This window comes from Pholis gunnellus (assembly GCF_910591455.1).
Source record: "Pholis gunnellus genome assembly, chromosome: 21".
NCBI classification, from domain to species: domain Eukaryota; kingdom Metazoa; phylum Chordata; class Actinopteri; order Perciformes; family Pholidae; genus Pholis; species Pholis gunnellus.
The window spans coordinates 294590-316399 of record NC_136548.1 but is presented as its reverse complement, the minus strand read 5'-3'; the positions used below and the strand labels follow the sequence as shown (position 1 = coordinate 316399).

General features: G+C 41.3%; 1 protein-coding gene across 1 annotated transcript in view; it reads left to right on the top strand.

The window, feature by feature from the left end:
* ryr2a (ryanodine receptor 2a (cardiac)) overlaps positions 1 to 21810 on the top strand; it is a gene marked incomplete at both ends in the record, with an annotated part of 190358 nt that overhangs the window by 44423 nt on the left and 124125 nt on the right. The window contains 8 exons of the mRNA XM_079183201.1: positions 8144 to 8263; positions 8568 to 8672; positions 12551 to 12625; positions 13338 to 13416; positions 15798 to 15910; positions 16899 to 16998; positions 17899 to 17995; positions 19964 to 20038. Of these exons, the coding sequence (XP_079039327.1) occupies positions 8144 to 8263; positions 8568 to 8672; positions 12551 to 12625; positions 13338 to 13416; positions 15798 to 15910; positions 16899 to 16998; positions 17899 to 17995; positions 19964 to 20038 (764 nt within the window). The remainder of the gene's footprint in view (positions 1 to 8143; positions 8264 to 8567; positions 8673 to 12550; positions 12626 to 13337; positions 13417 to 15797; positions 15911 to 16898; positions 16999 to 17898; positions 17996 to 19963; positions 20039 to 21810) is intronic.

The window sequence follows — 21810 nt, the reverse complement described above, 5'->3', positions numbered from 1 at the left end:
GGCATTTATATATACATTTAAGTTACTTATCAAGTGTGAGACCACTTACTGTGATCTACTGTGATTGATGGCACACAGACAATCCCTTCAAATGATGATGAATGAAACTACTGGGAGGTTTTAGTACACATGGCCATGTATGGGTAGACAGACATTTGGCAGACAAACAGATGTATGCTGATTAGAACTCAGTTACAGCAGGATCAGCTGTGATGTGTGAGCAGACAGATATTTAATTGATTGTCACACTCAGAGGTAGGACATGTTACTGTCTGACTATCTGATAGGGAGCTTATCAGCACCACAAGACACGCTGTGCTTCAGTGTCTCCTGGTTATTATGAGTTGAAGAGAACGGGTAATGATCTCCGCCTGATCTGGACAGAACAACTGTTCATGTGATTATAGTGTATCTGTTTTAATCTGGTGGGGGTGCAGCACAAAACAAATGTTCCTTGTAGTAGCTTTAAATGGTCTAAGATTATGGTTCAAAACAGGAACTATCTAATCAATGAATAAGAAAAACCTCTTTATAGATTTGATCAGACATCTATTGCCACATTTTAGTACTTCACACTAATGAATTTTGTTCTGCTCCGACACAATGTCGACTCTGTGTCCTGTATTGGGCTTTGCAGTCAGCTAAACTTTTCATCATACTCTTCCTCCAAGGAACAGACCAGCATGTTGTATATAGACAGGTTTAATATGAGGAAGTGTATGATGAAGAGTAGAACAGTAAAATGGCAGCACTCTGCGAGGGAGCAGAAGTCAACAACGGATAGCAACAACTTAAAGTAAAGTAAGTTACTCCATCTTCCCTCACGTCAGTTTATCCGACATCGCGGAAAACATGGAGAGCACCGAGATTACAGAAAAAGGACATATATGCATGTGCTGCATGATGATGTCACAGCTTCACAGAAGCATTGGAAGCCTATGAGGCAGTTCACATCAACTCACCCTAGTGGATTAGAGGGGCAGTTTGGCTTCTCACCAGCAGGGGATGTTGAAATAAGATTTAAGAGTGAAGATACAAGTAAACAGCAACACCGTTGTTCATCTCATGGTCCACATCCTCAACAGATAAACAAACCACAACTTACTGCCAATAACATCGCAACCACCGAGCTAGCAAGGTTTCTGGCAAAGAGCCAATTGGTAACAGTACTTACTAAGTTTGATGACAAACCTGAAAACTATCTCAGCTGGAAGTCCACCTTTCAGAACGTCATAGCAGAACTGGGTCTCACAGCCAGTGAAGAAGTGAGTCTGCTTATTAAGTGGCTGGGCCCAGAGTCGGAAGAATTAAGGGAGTCAACAGTCGTCAGCCATCTGTTGGGTTAAAAATGATCTGGTCCAGACTAGAAGAATGCTTTGGTTCTCCCGGGGCGATAGAGAGGTCGCTGTTCACGAAACTAGAGAATTTCCCAAAACTAAGCACCAAAGACTACCTCAAGCTCCGTGAACAGGGAGATTTGCTGCTTGAAGTGGAGACTGCAAAGTTTGATGGGTACTTTCCAGGTTTAAGTTACCTAGATACTTCCAGAGGAATAGGTCCAATTGTGGAAAAGCTTCCCTTTCCCCTGCAAGACAAGTGGACAATGGTTGGGTCAAAATTTAAAGAAGAACATAAAGTGACATTTCCACCATTCTGGTTCTTTTCTGAGTTTGTAAGGAAGGAAGCCAAAGCAAGGAATGATCCAAGCTTCATTACTGCTTCTCACTACTCCATCCCAAAGAAAGAAGGTCTCTCACGCTTTTCCAATACAAAGCAATCAGTCACTGTACACAAGACCGATGTCTCTGCAGAGGCAAAATCAAAGACAGAAAAGTCAGTGGAAGATTTGAACAAGATGTGCCCCATGCATCACAAGCCGCATCCCACTGAAAAAATGTAAGAGTTTCAGAAACATGCTTCTGGAGGACAGAAAGAAGTTTATTAAGGAAAATTACATCTGCTACCGCTGTCTTGCATCTTCTACTCACCAGGCGAAAAACTGTGAGGTCGCCATCAAGTGCCTTGAATGCGGAAGTGACAGGCACTTATCCGCTCTTCATCCAGGTCCACCAACACAGTCAGTCAACACCTTCGGTGCCCCTAGACAGTATGGCGGGGAGGAGGAAGACAAAAACAAGCCAGATGCGACAACCATGTGCACAGAAGTCGGTGGAAGTAGCTTCTCAGGAGAATCCTGCTCTAATATTTGCCTTGTTCAAGTTTTCCCTCAGGACCAGCGACAGAACATCAAAAGGGTGTATGCAATCTTGGATGAACAAAGCAATGTTTCACTGAGTTTTTCGACATGTTCAATGTCAATAACACACTTGAACCATACACTCTGAAGACCTGTGCTGGGGTTGTGGAAACATCAGGCAGAAGAGCACACGGCTTCACTGTGGAAGCCATTAATAAGACAATTAGTCTCTCTCTTCCCACCCTCACTGAGTGCAGTGCTATTCCCAACAACCGAGAGGAAATACCTACTCCTGAAGCGGCTTGGCATCACCAACATCTGAGGCCTATAGTTGAACACATACCACCCTTGGATCCAGATGCAGAAATCCTCCTGCTCATCGGCCGTGACCTACTGAGGGTTCACAAGGTGAGGAAGCAGTTAAATGGAAAACACAATGACCCATACGCACAGAAACTGGACCTGGGCTGGGTCATTGTAGGTGACATGTGTCTTGGCAACACTCACAAGCCAGCAGAAGTTAGTGTCATGAAAACACACATCTTAAACAGCGGACGCCCCAGCCTCTGTCCCCCATGTTTAAGTCACATCAATGTGAAGGAGAAACTCAGCTTCAAGAATATTCCTAGAGCTATTCCCTCACAGTTGAATGTCTCAGCTCTTGCTTCAGAGTCAATTTTGGAAAAACTAGGAGAAACTGTCTTTTGCCAGACTGACAAAGACAACCAGTTAGCACCATCAGCTGAAGACGTGATGTTCTTGCAGAAGATGGAGGAAGGCTTCATCAAAGACCACACAAATAGCTGGGTTGCCCCATTGCCGTTTGGTGTACCCAGGTGTCTTCTTCCAAACAACAGAGACTACGCCCACAAACGGCTTTTGTCTCTTCGGTGCATGCTGGATAAGAAAGGAGACATGAGAGCTCAATTTCTTGAGTTTATGCAGAAGATGTTGCATAATAACCAGGCAGAGCTGGCACCACCGATCAAAGAAGGAAAAGAAAGATGGTACCTTCCGATGTTCTGAGTCTACCACCCACAGAAACCTGAACAGATACGTGTGATATTTGACTCAAGTGCTCAGTTCGAACGAGTGTCGCTGAACGATGTGTTACTTGCAGGACTGGACCTTAATAACAGCCTCTTAGGGGTCCTCCTCCGTTTCCGAAAGGAACCAGTGGCCATCACAGCAGACATACAACAAATGTTTTACTGTTTTGTCGTCAAAGAGGAAGACAGAGACGTGTTGCGATTTCTCTGGTACAAAGACAACAACCTCAGCAAGGATGTAGTGGACTACCGCATGAGAGTACATGTCTTCGGTAACCGACCTTCTCCAGCTGTAGCAACCTTCGGATTGAGAAAGGCAGCAAGGGAAACAGAAGGGCAGTATGGTAGTGATGCAGTGCAGTTCATTGAAAGGGACTTCTATGTCGACGATGCTCTCAAGTCTTTTATAACCGAAACCGAAGCTGTTGATGTTTTGCAAAGAGCTCAAAAAATGCTTGCTCAATCCAACATTTGTCTTCACAAAATCGCATCCAACAGACTGGAGGTGATGAATGCTTTCCCCGTTGAAGACCGGGCTAAGGACATTAAAGACTTGGATCTGTCAGAAGATGAGATTCCAGTTCAGCGTAGCTTGGGAGTCAGCTGGAATGTCAGTTCTGACACCTTCACATTCCAAGTTCCACAGAATCAGAAACCTTTTACACGTCGTGGAGTGCTTTCAGCAATCAACAGCCTGTTTGACCCGTTTCCTGGCCCCTGTGACAATCAAGGGAAGACTTCTTCTCAGGGAAGTCAGCAGCAGTGCCCTAGAGTGGGACAGCCCCTTGCCTCAGAACATGTACGATGAATGGAGAAGATGGCAAGATTCTCTGCAAGATCTTAAAGAACAGTTTGTGCCTCGCACATATGTATCCTTCTCCATTTCACAAGCCAAGTACAGCGAGCTCTGTGTGTTCTCAGATGCTTCTGTAAAAGCTATAGCTGCTGTAGCTTACCTGAAGGTCACCCACGAGACTGGTCATAGTGAAGTTGGGTTTGTTTTAGGTAAAGCCAAGCTAGCTCCTGCACTAGAGCCTACTGTTCCCCGACTCGAACTCTGTGCTGCAGTACTTGCTGTGGAGATGTCTGAGATCATTGTGCGAGAACTTGACATGCATATCGACAGAGTTACCTTCTACACTGACAGCAAGGTTGTGCTCGGATACATTCATAATAAAAACAGAAAATTCTATGTATACGTCAACAATCGTGTGCAAAGAATAAAACAGTCTTCTCAGCCAGAGCAGTGGAAGCATGTTCCCACCGAGCACAATCCAGCCGACCATGGCTCACAATCAGTGGCTGCATGTAACCTACTTAAAACTAATTGGCTGTCTGGTCCAGCATTCCTGCTGAAAAATGAGAACATTACAGATGAAGAAAGGGCCCAATTCAAGCTCATCAACTCAGAGTTGGACATTGAAATACACCCTGAAGTGACCACGCTCACTACCACAGTGTCAAAAGGAACTTTAGGAACACAACGCTTTCAGCACTTTTCCAAATGGGATTCTCATAGTGAAAGTGGTAGCTCACCTTCGTCACATTGCTCACGGCTATGCAAAGTCTAAGGATGACAGCAGCTGCACTGGACGGCACTTATGTAAGAAGGCGCTCACAGAGGAGGGTCTAATCAAAGCGGAGCATGTTGTCATCAGATGTATGCAACATGAGGCGTATGCAAAGGAAATCAAGTGTCTGCATGCAAAACAAGACTTACCATCCAATAGTTCTCTTCGAAAACTGAATCCAATCGTAGATTCTGATGGCTTGCTTCGAGTGGGAGGAGGACGCCTCTTAAAGGCAAAGCCGCAGAGTCACGAGGCAAATCCACTGCTTATTCCGGGCAAACATCATGTGGCCTTGTTGCTCATTCGTCACCACCATGCATCAGTGAAGCATCAAGGAAGGCACATAACTGAAGAAACTGTGAAATCAAGTGGTTTATGGATTGTAGGAGGCAAGAGAAGTATCAGTAGCGTTATACACAAATGTGTATTGTGCAGGAAATTACGGGGTCGGATGGAGCAGCAAAAGATGGCAGACCTACCCTCACAGCGCTTGCAGATGGATCCCCCATTCTCATATGTTGGGCTGGATGTTTTTGGTCCCTGAGTGGTAGCTGCACATCGCACCAGAGGTGGACAAGCCTACAGTAAGAGATGCGCTGTTCTGTTCACTTGCCTGTCAACGAGAGCAGTCCTCATTGAGGTGATAGAGAGTATGAATTCCTCCAGTTTCATCAATGCCCTCCGCAGATTCTTTGCTATTAGAGGACCTGCAAAACAACTGAAGTCAGACTGTGGAACAAATTTTGTCGGTGCATCCAAGGAGCTGAAGTTGGACCAGGACCCAGGAGAGGCTAGTATTGAGGACTACCTGCTCAGCCAGCGATGTCAGTGGGTTTTCAACCCACCCCATTCATCCCACATGGGTGGGGTGTGGGAGAGAATGATTGGGATAGCTCGATGTATCCTAGATTCCATGCTCCTGCAAGCTGGAAATCCAAAGTTGACCCACGAAGTCCTTACAACTCTGATGGCAGAGGTTTCAGCTATCCTCAATGCAAGACCACTCATGCCTGTCTCTTGCGACCCAGAAGCACCTTTTATTTTGACCCCTTCTACTCTTCTCACTCAGAAAAAGGGGGTCCCTGAAGTTCCTCCTGGAGATTTCACCAAAAGTGATATGTTCCAACACCAGTGGAAGAGATTTCAGGTCTTAGCTGACATCTTTTGGGCTCGATGGCGGAAAGAGTACCTGAGCACACTTCAAAGCCGCCAGAAATGGTTTCACAACCGGCCAAACCTTAAAGAGGGAGATGTTGTTCTGATGAAGGACAATTGAGCAAAAAGGAATGAATGGCCGATCGGTGTTATTGTGAAGGCTCTACCAAGTGAAGATGGACTTGTCCAAAAAGTAGAGATCAAAGTAGTCAGAAACAAAGTAATCAAAACCTTCTTCAGACCTATCACAGAGTGTATACTCCTTCTGTCCCAGAAGATGATTAGATGACTAGATGATTGGTTGGCATCACCACTGATGCCAGGCGGGGAGTGTAATGACTTGTATTTTATTTGAAGGAATTACTACCACCTAGTGTTACGCTATCGTATTACGTGTTTTCGCTCACACTGTGCAAATACTGCCGCCTAGTGTTACGAGTAGATGCTGCAGGTTACAGTGGTCAAAGACATCTCCAAACTCCGCCCCATTTTAACCCCGTCAGATGCAGAGAAGCTCGTCCACGCCTTTATCTCCTCAAGACTGGACTACTGTAACTCACTCTACACTGGGATCACTGGCAAGAGCATCCAGAAGCTGCAATACATTCAAAACAGCGCTGCCAGGATCCTGATGAGAGTCCGGAGGTATGAGCACATAACACCCATTCTACACTCACTACACTGGCTCCCTGTCTCATTCCAGATTGACTACAAAGTCCTACTACTCACATATAAATGCATAAATGGACATGCACCTCCCTACCTACAAGAACTCATCACTCCCCAAACCTCCACCCGCACCCTCAGATCGTCAAACAGCTCGCTCCTCCGGGTCGCCAACACCAAGCTCCACACCATGGGCGACCGGGCCTTTGGCTCGGCAGCGCCGCGCCTGTGGAACAGTCTCCCTGACCACCTAAGGACAACACAGACACTGGACTCTTTTAAGACTGGCCTAAAAACCTTTTTATTCAGGAAGGCGTTTCTGACCTTGTGCTAAATCACGGTCAGCTATTTCTTTTGTGTTTCTGTTCTTTCACTGTTCTCTATTGTGCTTATGTTTACTAGTTTTTTTATTATAATATGTTTTTACTATGTTTTAACTATGTTTTTAACTATGGACTGGCTCTGTGGCACTCTGAGATTCTCCGAATGAAAAGTGTGCTACAAATAAAATGCATTATTATTATTATTATTATTATTATTATTATTATATTAATACAAATTCATATTCATATTGTCTTCAAACAGCATAAAAATGCGATAGCATATTATCGACGTATGCTAGAAATGACATTGAACATAATATGACCATATGTTTGTTTGACATGAGCCCGGCCTGCACATAGTCACAGCACAATGCATGCTGGTTAGATTTGTGTCCGACTTGATCCCGACTTGCTCTGACGTCATGTACACGTGGTCAACGATGACCTCACGAGATCTGGCGCCGCAGTTGCTCTCCACCGACTGCATGACAAACACCCCGTTTTTTTAGAAAACTTGAATTTTCTACGTAATAGTAATTGTTGTTTATGTTGTTGTTACAATGAACATTTCAAATGTTATAAAAATATATTGTGTTGTTGAAAATAGTAACCCTCACCCTAACGTAAAGGTATATATACTGTATATTTATATGTATATATGAATAAAATCTAAATAATCGTAACGTGGTCTGCAAACTACAAGTAGCCTACAGATGGATCTAACAGGATGTTACTATTTCTGTGACTTCCTGTGTATTCTTTGAAGGCTGCTGGAAACTGAATGAATTTGCTCTAATCTCTTTGATTTCACTATTGTGTTACAGGGCACAATAATGTTTTCAGTCTCTATTATTTACTTTAATAATAGTAGGCATACATGTGTATATGCATTTTGACTCCTCTTGCAGTGATGCAATGCAGTGCTACATGGCAAAGGGCTTGGTTTGGAAGCGTGTTTGTGATTGTCAGTTCTCTAGGAAGATGAGGTTGCTCTGCAGTTTTTAGCCTCCACCAATGAGCATCAGAACATCTCTGTCCTGATTTGTAACTATACCTTTTTGTGTGTGTGTGTGTGTGTGTGTGTGTGTGTGTGTGTGTGTGTGTGTGTGTGTGTGTGTGTGTGTGTGTGTGTGTGTGTGTGTGTGTGTGTGTGTGTGTGTGTGTGTGTGTGTGTGTGTGTAGGATGATGAAGTGGTCCTCCAGTGCTCAGCCACAATCCACAAGGAACAGCAGAAACTCTGTCTGGCTGCTGAAGGCTTTGGAAACAGACTGTGCTTCCTTGAATCCATCTCCAACTCCAAGGTACTGATACGAGTGTGCTGTTCTAATACACTCCTTTATGCCACATGGACAACAGAATGCCAGTCAGGGGACAAATTGAAAGAAAACCCACCTTTAATGTGTAACATGAATGATGTAAGTAAGATGTAATGACGTGTCGAGTTTCTAACCAAACATACATCAAACCAGTACCAAAGTGTTTCTACTTCATTGATCTTACACCACTGCTTATGGTCAGCAATCCTGTGCTAATACAAAATAATTGACTCTTGTGTATGAAAGTGTAAAAGTTAAGTCAACACCAATAAATGTGTTACCGTTTCAGAATGTGCCTCCAGATCTGTCCATCTGCACCTTTGTGTTGGAGCAGTCGTTGTCGGTACGAGCCCTTCAGGAGATGCTGGCCAACACCGAGGATAAGGCTGAGGGGGTGAGTGTGAAGCGACACACACTTTAAAACACACATACACAAACACAGCAGAGAAGGGGGTGAATGAACATACAGTAGGTTGTTCTCAGATCAGGGCTTCAGGTGAGACCGGCAGGCTGAGGCAGCGGCCTGATGAAACACACATTGGAGGAGGTGGTAGATACAGGAACAGGGAGAGGGAATCTGCTTACTATCATAAAGTCATCCATACTCTTGCTTAAGTTAGGTGGTTCCTTGCTCGAACTAATCCACAATTCAAAGCAACTAAAAGGAGGCTGCTGATCAGTTTCCATCAAGCACTAGATTCCATTACACAGTATCAACATGGTGGTTCCAAACGGTTCCTCAACAGTTTCATCACTCCGCTGGTCAGGTCAGCTTTGTGCAGCTGCTGTCCTTTGATTACAGTTACTGGTTGAAATGTGTTTCTGTTTGACTGTAATCTGTTATCTATCCTCCCAAGAAGAAGACAGCATCAATGTTTTTATTATACGTTTGATACAAGTGAATCCGGAGTCAGGTCCCATTGGCAGCATGCTAAGCAAGGTATAGTCCAGATGGCCATCTCCTCCTGGGGGATCCAGGAGCGTGCCCTAGCCCTTGTTGTTCAAAAACTTGTTCAATAAAGTTCCTTTATTACCATAAACACACACACTGTACACACACTTAAAAACAACAGCGGCCAGCTGTTTTGGGAAATTACTGAGATTAAAAACAGCTATATACTTGTGAGGAGCCCCAAGCAGTTTAGGGAAATCAGAGGGAAATACATTTTGTTGTGCAACCCTGTCGTGGCCTGGTTTTTGTCTTCACATGTAATTTGTTGACAGTAAGAAACAAAAAAGAATGACTGTCACCTCTTTTTTTGTACATTACGTATGATATGTTAATTAGATGGCGCTCTATCCTTCATGCTAAGATAAACTAATCAGCTGCTGCAGCTCCACATTCAGCACACAAAACATGAAAGTGGTATCGACCTTCTCAGCTTACTCACGTTAAGAGTGACAAATTGCTAAAGTATTCCTGTGAAATGGCCCACAGTGTCATCATTCTGCAATGAGACCAGAACCAAAGGCAGTCCCTAATGGGAGCCAGAGGATTATATCAACAGACGATTCCTCTGAAGGAAAGGTTCCAGTAGAGGTAGAGGATGGCCAAAAAAACTGAGCTGCTCTCCCAGAGATGTTTGGTTTTGGATCGGTGCACAGGTGGAATTCTTCCTCGAGGCAAACAGATCCAACACTTCGCTCATCAACAAAATCCGAATGTGTGGTTGAGACACAGCTGTTTACAATGCTGTACAAACATCAGTCCCCCCACCATCAATCTAACATGAGGAAATAAACATCATGTGTCTTCAATGACATCCTTATTTAACAGTGGCTGGACCTGCCCTACTGGTGGAGGTAGTCATTAAGGATAAATAAGGATAGAACTTTTCCCACAACAGTCTGAATTGAAGACAAACTGTAGAATAAAAAACTCTTGTCCTGTTGTTTAGTGGCTGTAGTAGGACGACCCTTAAAAGGCCAACCACAGGAACTGCATGTGTCTTTGCACGACAGAGACACTACAGGCCTCAGTACGCTTCTAAGGAAAAGGAGAGTATGGAGAAGAATTTGACTCATAATTGGTCTCAAATGCGTGTTTCATGATCTAATGATACAAAAAAGATTTCCAGATGTGTATGTTGATTTGTGAGTAATTTATTGGGTTCACAAATGCCCCGTTCAATCCACAGATGCCAACCAATTTGAACAAATGTAAAACATTTTTTACAAATAAATACTGGGAAAAAGGCCTCTCATATCCCTAAAATTCCATATAAATGCCCTGAAAAGCCAGACGTCTTATAGACGTCTTATAGACGTCAAATAAAGACGTCAAATAAAGACGTCAAATAAAGACGTCAAATAAATATATTTGAAAAAGTAAAATTGTTTTACATTTGTTCAATCTGGTTGGTATAGTTTGTGGATTGGACAATGCATTGTCAACACCATAAATTACTCAAAATTGTTATACATTTGTAAATCTTTATAGATCATGGAACAAGCATTTTACAACAACACTGAGACTCTCCACACAAAAGTGTTGTCACAGCTGTTCTGAATGGCCATACACAGGGCAGGGCTATTCGCATGTGTCTTGATGTGAGGTATTGTACAAATGGATGGCACATATGCAAACTACTGCTGTGTGTGAAAGTGAAGCATCTCTGGTCTGTGAGACCTTGTTGTGCACTGTGTGTTCAGTAGGAGCAGGCAGACATCAGGTACAGATACAGTCATATGTTGGTTGTGTCGGAGCACTTTCTGCTAAGAAGACATATGTCAGTCAGAGAGCAACACTCCAGTTTCATGGCACAGTCTCCTAGTGGCGCAGACTCCAGTCTACTTTGCAGTTTTGCAGCACCTATAGAGTCTTGAGAAATGGAGAAGAGACACAGAGCCAAAAGGGTTTACAGAAAGTGTGATCTCTTTTTGAGGAACACTAGCGCTGGCAGAGATGGGCAGTATTTCTATTACTTGTATTTGAAATACGTATTTCAATTACTTTTGAGTATTTTGTAATTTGTATTTGATAGGGCCGATAAAAAATCTAACGTAATTGTAACAAAATACTTTAGAGTGGAGTAATTTTGTATTTAAAATACTCAAAATGCTTTCTCCACGAATCAAAAAACAGTTCACGAGTTCAGTCTTCAGATCATCAAGTTTAACGGATTGTCTGTCAAGTTAAATATTTTATCTGAGTGTGACAGATGTCAACTGTTCCTCCTTTTTGTGGGGTTCACCAGAGCTTTGTGTACATTATATAGCCCAAACCTGAATGCTCTGCTATACCAAATTGTGAGAAAACGGAAAATGCAGAAAATATGTATTTGTATTTTATTTTAATACATTTATTTGAGGGGTATTTTGTATTTTGTATCAAAATACATTTTGATGTATTTTTGCCCATCTCTGGTTTACTTTATTACTGGCATCGTCTAGACTCTAGTTCATGGAACAGGGCTACATGGCAGTCACACAAACTATAATTATAGATTCAGATCAAAATTATTTTGATCTATATTTACTTTTTATTTAAAGTCGTTACTTCATCACGGTGAACTTTACACTGAACCTAATGAACCTATAAACCTGGAGTTTGAACTTGGTAGAACTCAATGTGCTCAAGAATGCACAAATCTTAATTCACACAAAACCAAGATCAGTTCAAACAAACTTCTTTACAGGAAACACACGCAACAAAAATCAAAAGGATTTCCACATTTTTGTAATCCTTTTGCAGGTTTATTCAAGTAGTCGCAGTAAAATGCAGCTGCTTGGGAAGCAGAGACCTGTGATTGGTGGGATCGTTACCTGTGAATGGGGAGCATTTGATTTGATACACCAGAGGAGCCACTCTAAACACAAAGTTTCAATAGTGTACCCGATCAGGTTTAATTAACTGTGGAGGCCCAAATCATATTCCTGAATATTAATTCATTACCCAACCCTGATAATGGTAATTAAACTCTCAGCTAGGGATGTTACAGTAATACGACAGTGATATATTGGTGTTTGAACTTCTACACAGAGTGCCTTTAAAAGCTACTGTGATGTGAATGATGGATGTCATCACAAATCTGCTGCTTTTTTATCGTAGTGTTTAGACTCTAAGGTCACATTTTTCCTATGACTTTATAGATAAAGGATCCTTGAAGAATGAAATGATACAGTTGTCCTCTCTCTCTCCCTCTTCCTGTCTGTTTATTGATATCTCTGTTTGGCTGTTCCTCATTGTTTTTCTCTCCCAGTGCCTTTCTGTCTTTTGTAACTCATCTTTTATTTTTCTCTCTCTCTTTCTTGTCACTGTCTCTCTGTCAGACGGCCCAGAGTGGCGGCCATCGCACCTTACTGTACGGACATGCTGTGCTGCTGCGGCACTCCTACAGTGGAATGGTCAGTGAACACACATACTTATATACATGCACGTACCAAAATAACAATTATAAGTTTCTGCCATATTTATTTATTATCTGCCGTTTTTATGTAAAGTTGCTATGAGGAACTTTTAGCTAATTATGAAAGTCTCCAATTAATATGACCTACATCAGTAAACGAGACCATCAGTGAGAAGATTAACCTTTTTTATATAGTTATTCTTAATGCTTGTCATCGGTCATAGTCGACTTTATTTATAATATGTTACATGTTGGCAGACTAAGCAAGACAGAATCATTCATGATAAAATAAATCATAAAATAATGGTTTGAATTCTGAAAGTTAAACAGCCCATTTGATGAAGGTATTGCTCTTTGAATTTTCTTTTCTTTTTCCTTCAATACATGGGTTTCCAAATAGTACCATTACTTTTCTACTCGTCTCATAGAACTCAAACTGCACACTGAACTGATGGAACTTTTACAGGAAACACTATTCTTTTTGTGAAGAACTAAAAGAGATACTGTTTCTCTCTGGGCCAGACTTAACGGCCTAACCAATGAGTGAGCAGAAAAAGAGTGTGTAACTGGTTCTGTAATTATTACCGGGGTAGGGGTAGTGAATGACACACATGAGCTCTTCAGGCAACAGGTATCAATTCCATCAAATGTCACTGTAGTCGGTAGATGATCAGATGGACTGATAGAATGAATTGTGTTTCTCTGTTTAGTACCTGTGCTGTCTGTCCACCTCCCGCTCATCCACAGACAAACTGGCTTTTGATGTCGGACTGCAGGAAGATACCACAGGTGGGGGTTAAACTCCTTTCTCTCATCGCCACGGCTTTTTTTTATCACATAGTTTGAATTTTTGTTGACATGAAAAACATCCCTGGCCAGCAGCAGTCATTTTAAACCTCTTGAACCCTAGGCCTATTTTCAGCCCCGTGCTCGAAAATGTCCTACCCTTACGCAAAGGGGCTTATCTCGCTAACTACAAGGTCTATTTGAATAATTTAAATAGCAAAATAACACAAATAAATGTGAGCTTTGTTAATATGTGTACATATCATTGTATATGTTACTGGTAAATGCTGAAACGAATGTTACACACAGCTGAAATCGAAAATTTTCAGGTTCGTTTTTTTTTTTGTGCCTAAAAAGCACTTTTATTGATTTTAAATGATGCACAGGCAGGCCTAAACTCTCCCAAATCATATCACAATATGTCAGCAGTCCTTTTAAAAAAAGAAATTGGCTTTGATAGAGTGAAGTATGCCTGAGAAATCAATGCCGGTGTACAGGTCTGCTGAGGTCAGCCAACGTCAATTCTGATTTTGGAAGCAGCTGATATAGCTGTTTTATTGTACTTTTAAATACTATCTAACTTTATATTTCACTTCTTTTATCACTAATAGTGTTCAATCTATCTAATACAGAAGTTTGGCATCATTTTGAGAGCCTGGGCCATATGAAAACTTGTAAAATATGGCTCATTTTCGTCAGAATTTCAGTTTTACGTGATGTATTTGAACCTAACACAGCCTGTGATTGGCCGATTTGCGCAATTCTTACAGTTCTGAACCCGGAAGAGTCTGGGCAGTGTAGTCATTCATTCTTTGAGTTGTTTACAGAATTTTAAGCCAATAAAATAATTGAAAACTGTGATCCGCCCCCATGGGTCAAACCCATTGGCCAAAACTGAAATTATTACTCATTCGTCATAGAAGCTCGTCAGAGACTCAGTTTTTTCCACAGAACGAACAGAGAGACTGCTTCGAAATGGCGGCACGGATTAATGTTTTTTTTTTTCGATTTTCATCCAGGAAACATCTAAAAGGTACGGAGCGTTTCAATGTTTATGATGATAGGCTGAGTTGATATCTGTGGCAGATCAATAGTAACTTTCTAACGGTTTAAAGTAGAATAATTTGGAGGCGATAGTTCGATGCAGTTTGTTGTGCTCGTGCTCCTGGATATGAAGTGTGTGTGTGTGAAAGTTCCGTAGATCGCGGCTGGGATCGATAACGGAGAACATTGCTCGCCTTCTCCTGGCGAGAAATAGGTGAAATTGTGGTAGTACTTGTAGTACCTTGAAGTACTTTGTGTATATATATACGTTTTTGAGTGATTAAAATAGGTTACATGGTCCATTTGATCAGAATCTCTTCGTCATGTACGTTTTTGAAATATTTTAAAATATCATTTCATTCGTTCTCAAAAGTGATTTGTAAACTTCTGTTGTGTAGCCAAATTTGCAGAACTGTATCTTAAATGTTCCATACGGGATTCAGAGCATTAATATAGCAGCAAATAACTATTTGTAATGTAAAGATATGGTCGAGTAAAGAGAACCACTGGTTAGCTATTCGCTACACTGCGTTGTCGTGGGAGCAAAAGTAAGGTAAAAGGAGAGTGAATTTTGGACTAAACACCACTCCAAATAATGGCTAATGTTGCTCTGTCTCTTCTAGTGTGTAAATATATAAACTGTTTGCTTAATCAACAGCCATATTAACTCTGTAAGGCCAAAAGCATGTGTGATGTTTTCGTCAAAAGATACCAAATATGTCAGGTTGAATTTTGAGGAAAAGAACATTTCATAAAGCTTCAATTAAAAGATAGAGAGTCTATATTTTAATTATTTTTCCAACCATAAAGGTCTTTAAGGGGGAAATAAAAAAACAAACAAAGCTAAGGGGTTAAGAAAATGACATTATCGGCACAATTCACCAAAAGTCATTGTTTTAATTGCATTGAAACTCTTTCATTTGGAGAAAATGTATTTCAAAGAGCTGAAAAATAACGATCATGTCAGATCTTACAATCAAATCAAGGTAACTCATATTGGACCCAGGTAAGCATCACTCAGTCTGCTGCTTCTCCACTGTGGTTTTCACTTCGGAACAAAATCAGAACAATTAGACTCACAAAGTACAGTGTTTGTTCTGTTTTTGTTGTTGACCTGCTTCTTCCAAGATGGTGTAAATTACAGTGCAAGCAGAACCAGCTGCAAGACAAATCTAGGCTACCAAAGTGGTACACAGTACACAGGTTGAGGTGATAGGTAGTATTTTTACAGGACTTCATGTTACTGTGTTTGAGTCTGTGTTTCATGGACACATTTCTGCTATATTCTCTGAGCTATTGTTTGCTTTGTGTGTGTTTTCTTACTTTGTGTGTGTGTGTAGGCGAGGCATGCTGGTGGACCATCCATCCAGCTTCAAAGCAGCGGTCAGAGGGTGAGAAGGTTAGAGTGGGAGATGATCTCATCCTGGTCAGCGTCTCCTCTGAAAGATATCTGGTCAGTAGCAGCTGCATGTGGGAACACATGAGAGGAGAGGGGCGCTCAAATCTTACTGTCACTTTGTGTCTTTGGTTCTTTCTTCTTTCCTTCATTATTTGTTTCTTTCCTTTAATTTGGGATCCAGAGTCAAGAATTCTTGTTTTATTTTGTTGACATATTTAAGTTAAATGTTGCAGAGGGAATTTGGGGTACCTCTTTGTATCACTCCATAAATCTAAAAATCATGTCAACATCCAACAGCCAATTTCTCCATGTTTTTATTAATAAAAAATAAATCAGGCTATGAATGATGAATGAAAACTTTCAGAATATAGAGAGGAATGACAGTGGAAAGTTTGGTGTATAGTGCTTCTGAAGCGGAGTCTCAAGCCGGAATGGAAACTGTAAAATTTGTTTAAACTTCTTCAATTGCTGAAAAAAACACTCAATGACAATACTTTGCTGAAGGCAATTGAATGGAAACATGACTACATTATCGGTTGCTATTTGTCAGAGAAAGAGAGAGTGCTGCGGTGGTCGAGCGAGCTAGAGTGTGATTGAAGATCAGGAGCTGTGAATCAGGAGAATAAAAATATATTTTATTCTAAAGCACAAATAAAGAGATCACACCTCCTCACAAACCTGCTGGAAGGTGCTGGATTTTGAATGAATGCAGCCCAAGGCAGGCTTCATCCTGCTGTGAGAACGGGCTGCACTTATTGACTGGGGTGCAGGAGAGGTGAGAGGTGATTACCTTAAATTAAGTCAGTCTTGATGTTTATGCAACAGACAGGCTTAATTAGACTAATCTAACCTGACATGATGTCAGGTTAGATGTCTACAGCCGATACTAGTTTTAAACTAAGTTTATGTAACTGGCCAATGGCCAGACCTGGCCTTCCTTTCTGAATTGCTAAATACAGGAACATCCTTTTTGTTTGTGTGTATTGTCTGGTGTGTCAGTAATTTATTTAATTGTATTTGGCTGTCATGTCTCTCCCTGCAGCATCTGTCCTACGGTAATGGCAGTCTCCATGTTGATGCTGCCTTCCAGCAGACACTATGGAGTGTGGCTCCCATCTGTTCTGGCAGTGAAGTAGCACAAGGTACACCTGTCTATGTTTCTTTGTTCCTCTGTCTGTTTCCTTTTTTCCATCGTTCTCTCTTTCTTGCTTACATGCTTGTAGTGTGCTTTGGTACAATATTTTATTGTCGCTTCATGTTTTTACACAAATTAAATTGGTAAGTGGTATTCAAATTTCAGGACACTTTGGATGATTTGCACATGTTTACCCATGTGATGATATTGGGAAGACAACGGTTGATCCAGTAGCATTTTCATGTGAAGGTGGAACTTACAGTAGTACAGTGAATACTTGAATGCAAACAATATGTACTGTAACTTTATCATGCTTGAACTATTTCACTGCCATTCATGCTTTATTCTAATGTGTTGCAGATGTTAGCAGCTCCTCATTTTCCTTTTTGCAATGAATTAGGGGGCAATAGCGTTGAATGCTGATTTTTGAGTTTGTTGAGTGTATTTCATTTAGACGCTTTTCTAGTGCGGACATACTACATAGTCGAAACCTGCTTAGTTTTGATATGTAGTATAGAATTAGGTTTCTGGCTGTTTTACATTTAGTCTAGTAGAGACTTTGATTCCCAAAAGGCTCAGAGTGACATGATTTGAGGACACAGGTGGTCTTCATTTGGGTAGTGAGCTCTGCTGGTGCTGGTCTTTATTTATCTGAACAGGTGGGTTTCAGAGGCGCTTATTCATGTCTGGTTTGATACCATAATTGATCCCTGCTGCCCTCCTCCCACGTCAGCACAGTCAGTTTCAACAGAATGCTCAAAAGTGTTTCCAAATTTGTAGGCAAGGTAGTGTATGTACTAATTCTGGAGCTTTTATGCAAACCTGTCCATTTCTCTCTAGTATGATTCCCTCTCCTTCTCCAATGTCATTCCCATTTTTCTCCCTTTCTGTTGTCTATTTTGTGCAGGTTTCCTGATAGGAGGGGACGTCCTGCGCCTCCTTCACGGTCATATGGACGAGTGTCTGACTGTTCCGTCTGGGGAGCATGGGGACGAGCAAAGGAGGTAATGTGCACTGATACTTACAACTGTACTGATATATGGACTCAATATTGTCATTTATTTAACAAAGTGTATCTCCTCTTTTTACCTGCACTAATTCAGTGTAAACATCAGATTCAACATACTCAAACTCACAACTCGTCAAATACCGACGCTTGGTCAGTGGCTCTACACTTGAATGTATGACGCTCTAAGTTCCCCTCTAGCGTCTGTTTTGGACGGGTCAAGGACAGGCGTGTCAGTTACTGCTTGTTACATTGTCCTTTCAAAAAAAGCTTCCAACGTAGGTTTACTTAGTTTTTAGGTCTACTTATGCAACAAAACTACATGGTTAAGCTTTGGCAACAACAGTACTAGGAAAAGACATTTGTGTTAAAATAAGTCCGCTTTTTATATAACTGGCATTAGTTACTTTAAAAAGTTACATTAGTAAAATAAGCAAGCTCCGTAACAAAACTACGATAAAATACGGTAAAGCTGACTTGGTTTCCCACAGGACAGGAACAGCATTCTCCTGGGTGAAAGTCCTGTGTTGGTATTTCCTAACCGTTCACCCTGACGTGCTCCCTGAGCAGATTTTCTAACTCTTTATACTGCGTCATGAGTAGTCGCTGACGACTAATGATGATGTGGATGGGTTTACATTGGAGTTAGTTGAAAGCACAATACGTCACCAGGGGAAGCGTAGTACAATTAGTCAGTAGATGCTTTAATTGCTGTCATTCAGTTATGCACATACATAATAAGATCCAGTACCAACACCTGGATGATTTTGTGTGTTTTTAAGCAGATCATAATGGCAAATGTACTGTATTTCAGGAGCTTTTATTACAAAGCAAAATGTCTTTAGTCTGGCTCTGTTTGGGCTACAGACTCTGGATAACTGGTTGCTATAATAGTTCCTCCTGTCCACACTGGCTGCGAAGAGATCCCTTCTGTATTGTACACGATTCCAATGTTAGAGATCGGGGGGGAAGGAAGTCAAAATACACAGTACGCATTATGTTCTACCAAATGCAATACATAGTAAATAGATGTCCTATAAATAGATGAAACATACATCAACATTAGATCTTGGCAAGTCAACACAACAGCAGGATGTCAGGCCGGTGGAGGGAGCTGCAGCAGCTAACAGTAGTTGTATGTGGGAATCAGCAGTGTGACAGTGAGAACTGTCAGATTTTAAACTTGTATGAATGTGATGGATGTTACTAGTTAGGGAGTAGCTGTCAACAATGAGTCAATGATACTAATATCGCTTTCCAGTCATATAGGAAGGATACTAGACATGAGAAAGAGTGCAGTGTTTACGACCAGCTAGCATTCGCATCATTGGATTTTTCAAACCAGGTGTATGATTCCAGAGGTGGTCATGTGATGGGTTATTATACTCTGTATTGACAATATAGCACCATTAAATCTGGGTTAAATTACATTGAATATGATCACAAACATATGGCCATTCAAAATATTTCAGCATCTCTTACTGAAATGTAAGTTTCTCAGGACTTTACAGAATGTCAAAGTCACCTCTGCAATCAAAGTTTTGCCTTCTGGCGCTTCCTCGTCGTCAAGTTTGGCTCTCCTCCACCCTTGAATTTAGACCATTAGACATCCACAGTTTTCAGCTTCTGTTTTAAGGAAATTACCATGGCCTGCAGGAAGAGAAAGTAGCAAATCTCATTGCAGACTGAGCGCTCTGCTGTGACTGAGGCAGGGAGGACTATTAATAATAATAGTTTTAAGATATTCCCAAAAGAGACAGCCATGTTGTTGAGTTGATGATGAGAGTGATGTATTCTCCTCCTGAACGTCTGCTTAGGTTTGATACTGAGTCATCCAGGTACAGTAGTAGCATATCGAAGTCATATGAAACTGGAGTTGCAGTGGAAGAAGTGACTTGTACATTGTTATGTGTGGAGTGGATATATAATACGTCTGAAGGTGTGCTACTTTCCTTTTTATCCCCAGGACAGTGCACTATGAGGGGGGAGCAGTGTCCAGTCATGCCAGGTCCCTGTGGAGGCTGGAGACACTGCGTGTTGTGTGAGTACATCATTCACACAAGAAGCATGTGGATGCACAAATACACACCAGCAGACATGCACCTCCACACAGTCAGATCACCACACACAGAAATATATATATATATTTTATTTTTATTTAATCTTATTTAGCCAGGATAATATCATTGAGATTTTAAATCTAATGTACAAAAGGGTCCTGGCCAAGATGGCTGCGTCAAATCTTCACACAAGCACCACATAAAAGCACAGAAAACAGACTTAAAAAAACAAACAGTAAAGAGTTAAAAACAATATAACACATAAATGAGACAACAGACTGAAAACAAACCAGTAAATTATGGGGTCAGATCAGTCTCAATAATTGCAAATGCACACAGAAAGACTCACAAATGCAAACAGAAAGATTCACAAATGCGCACAGAACAATTCACAAATATATTCGATTTACAAATGCACACAGAACAATTCACAAATACATTCCAATGCACAAATAAATAAATTACGATTTATATAAATGTAAAAAAAAAATCACAAATATATTTCTGCATTTGTATGGATTTATTTGTGGATCGCACTGCATTTATTTGCAAATCGCTTCACATTCATTTGTGGATTTATGAGACTCATCTCACGCCGCTGGATTCACAAATGCGTTTTTTTCAACATAGACCTGTCTGTAGCCAATCAGATGTCAGCCTCATTTTCAACCAATCACTGTCAGCTTTGTTGAATCAGGAAATAAATATCGTAGCCGTCTATGTTCACCCAGAGCTCTACAATACCTCATATCAGTAGAGACCGGACCAAACTATGTGTGTGTAAACCATATGGTACAAACAATGAGGCCACGAGGCTGCCAGCGTAATGCTGCGTTCACACCAAACACGATTCGCGCCACGTTAATCGCGTTGTTCGCGCCGCCGGTCTCGCCGGGGGACTATTTGTGTTCATTCGCGTGAATCGGTGAATTGCGCTGGACGCGCCGGTGAGGGGGCGCGGCTTATCGCACTGATAGCCGTTCAACTGTCCGCCGTCAACTGTGGAAAAAATAACCTCTATTTCTGCTTAGTATGTGTTGTGGAAGTCCCAGATATCACGGGGAACTAAACGCCGTCATATCTGGTTCATAACATAGTCCGGAGGAGCTCCGTGGATTTCATCGAACTGTATTCACTGTGTCTAGCGAGCCACACGTCGGCTGTTTACCACAGCTGTATGAACACAACATAAACTGATTTGGCTGTGATTTAACGGCAATAAACCAACAAAAAGGAACTCCGAAATAACATTTATACACATAGTTTGGTCCGGTCTCTACTGATATGAGGGATCGTAGAGCTCTGGGTGAACACAGATGGCTACAATATTTATTTCCTGATTCAACAAAGCTGACAGTCTCATGGGGAGGGGAGGGGGGAGCTGCGCTCATGTGATTGGTTGAAAATGAGGCTGACATCTGATTGGCTACAGATAGGTCTATGTTGAAAAAAACGCATTTGTGAATCCAGCGACGTGAGATGAGTCTCATAAATCCACAAATGAATGTGAAGCGATTTGCAAATAAATGCAGTGCGATCCACAAATAAATACATACAAATGCAGAAATATATTTGTGATTTTTTTTTTACATTTATATAAATCGTAATTTATTTATTTGTGCATTGGAATGTATTTGTGAATTGTTCTGCGTGCATTTGTAAATCGAATATATTTGTAAATCCTTCTGTGTGCATTTGTAAATCGAATATATTTGTGAATTGTTCTGTGCGCATTTGTGAATCTTTTTGTTTG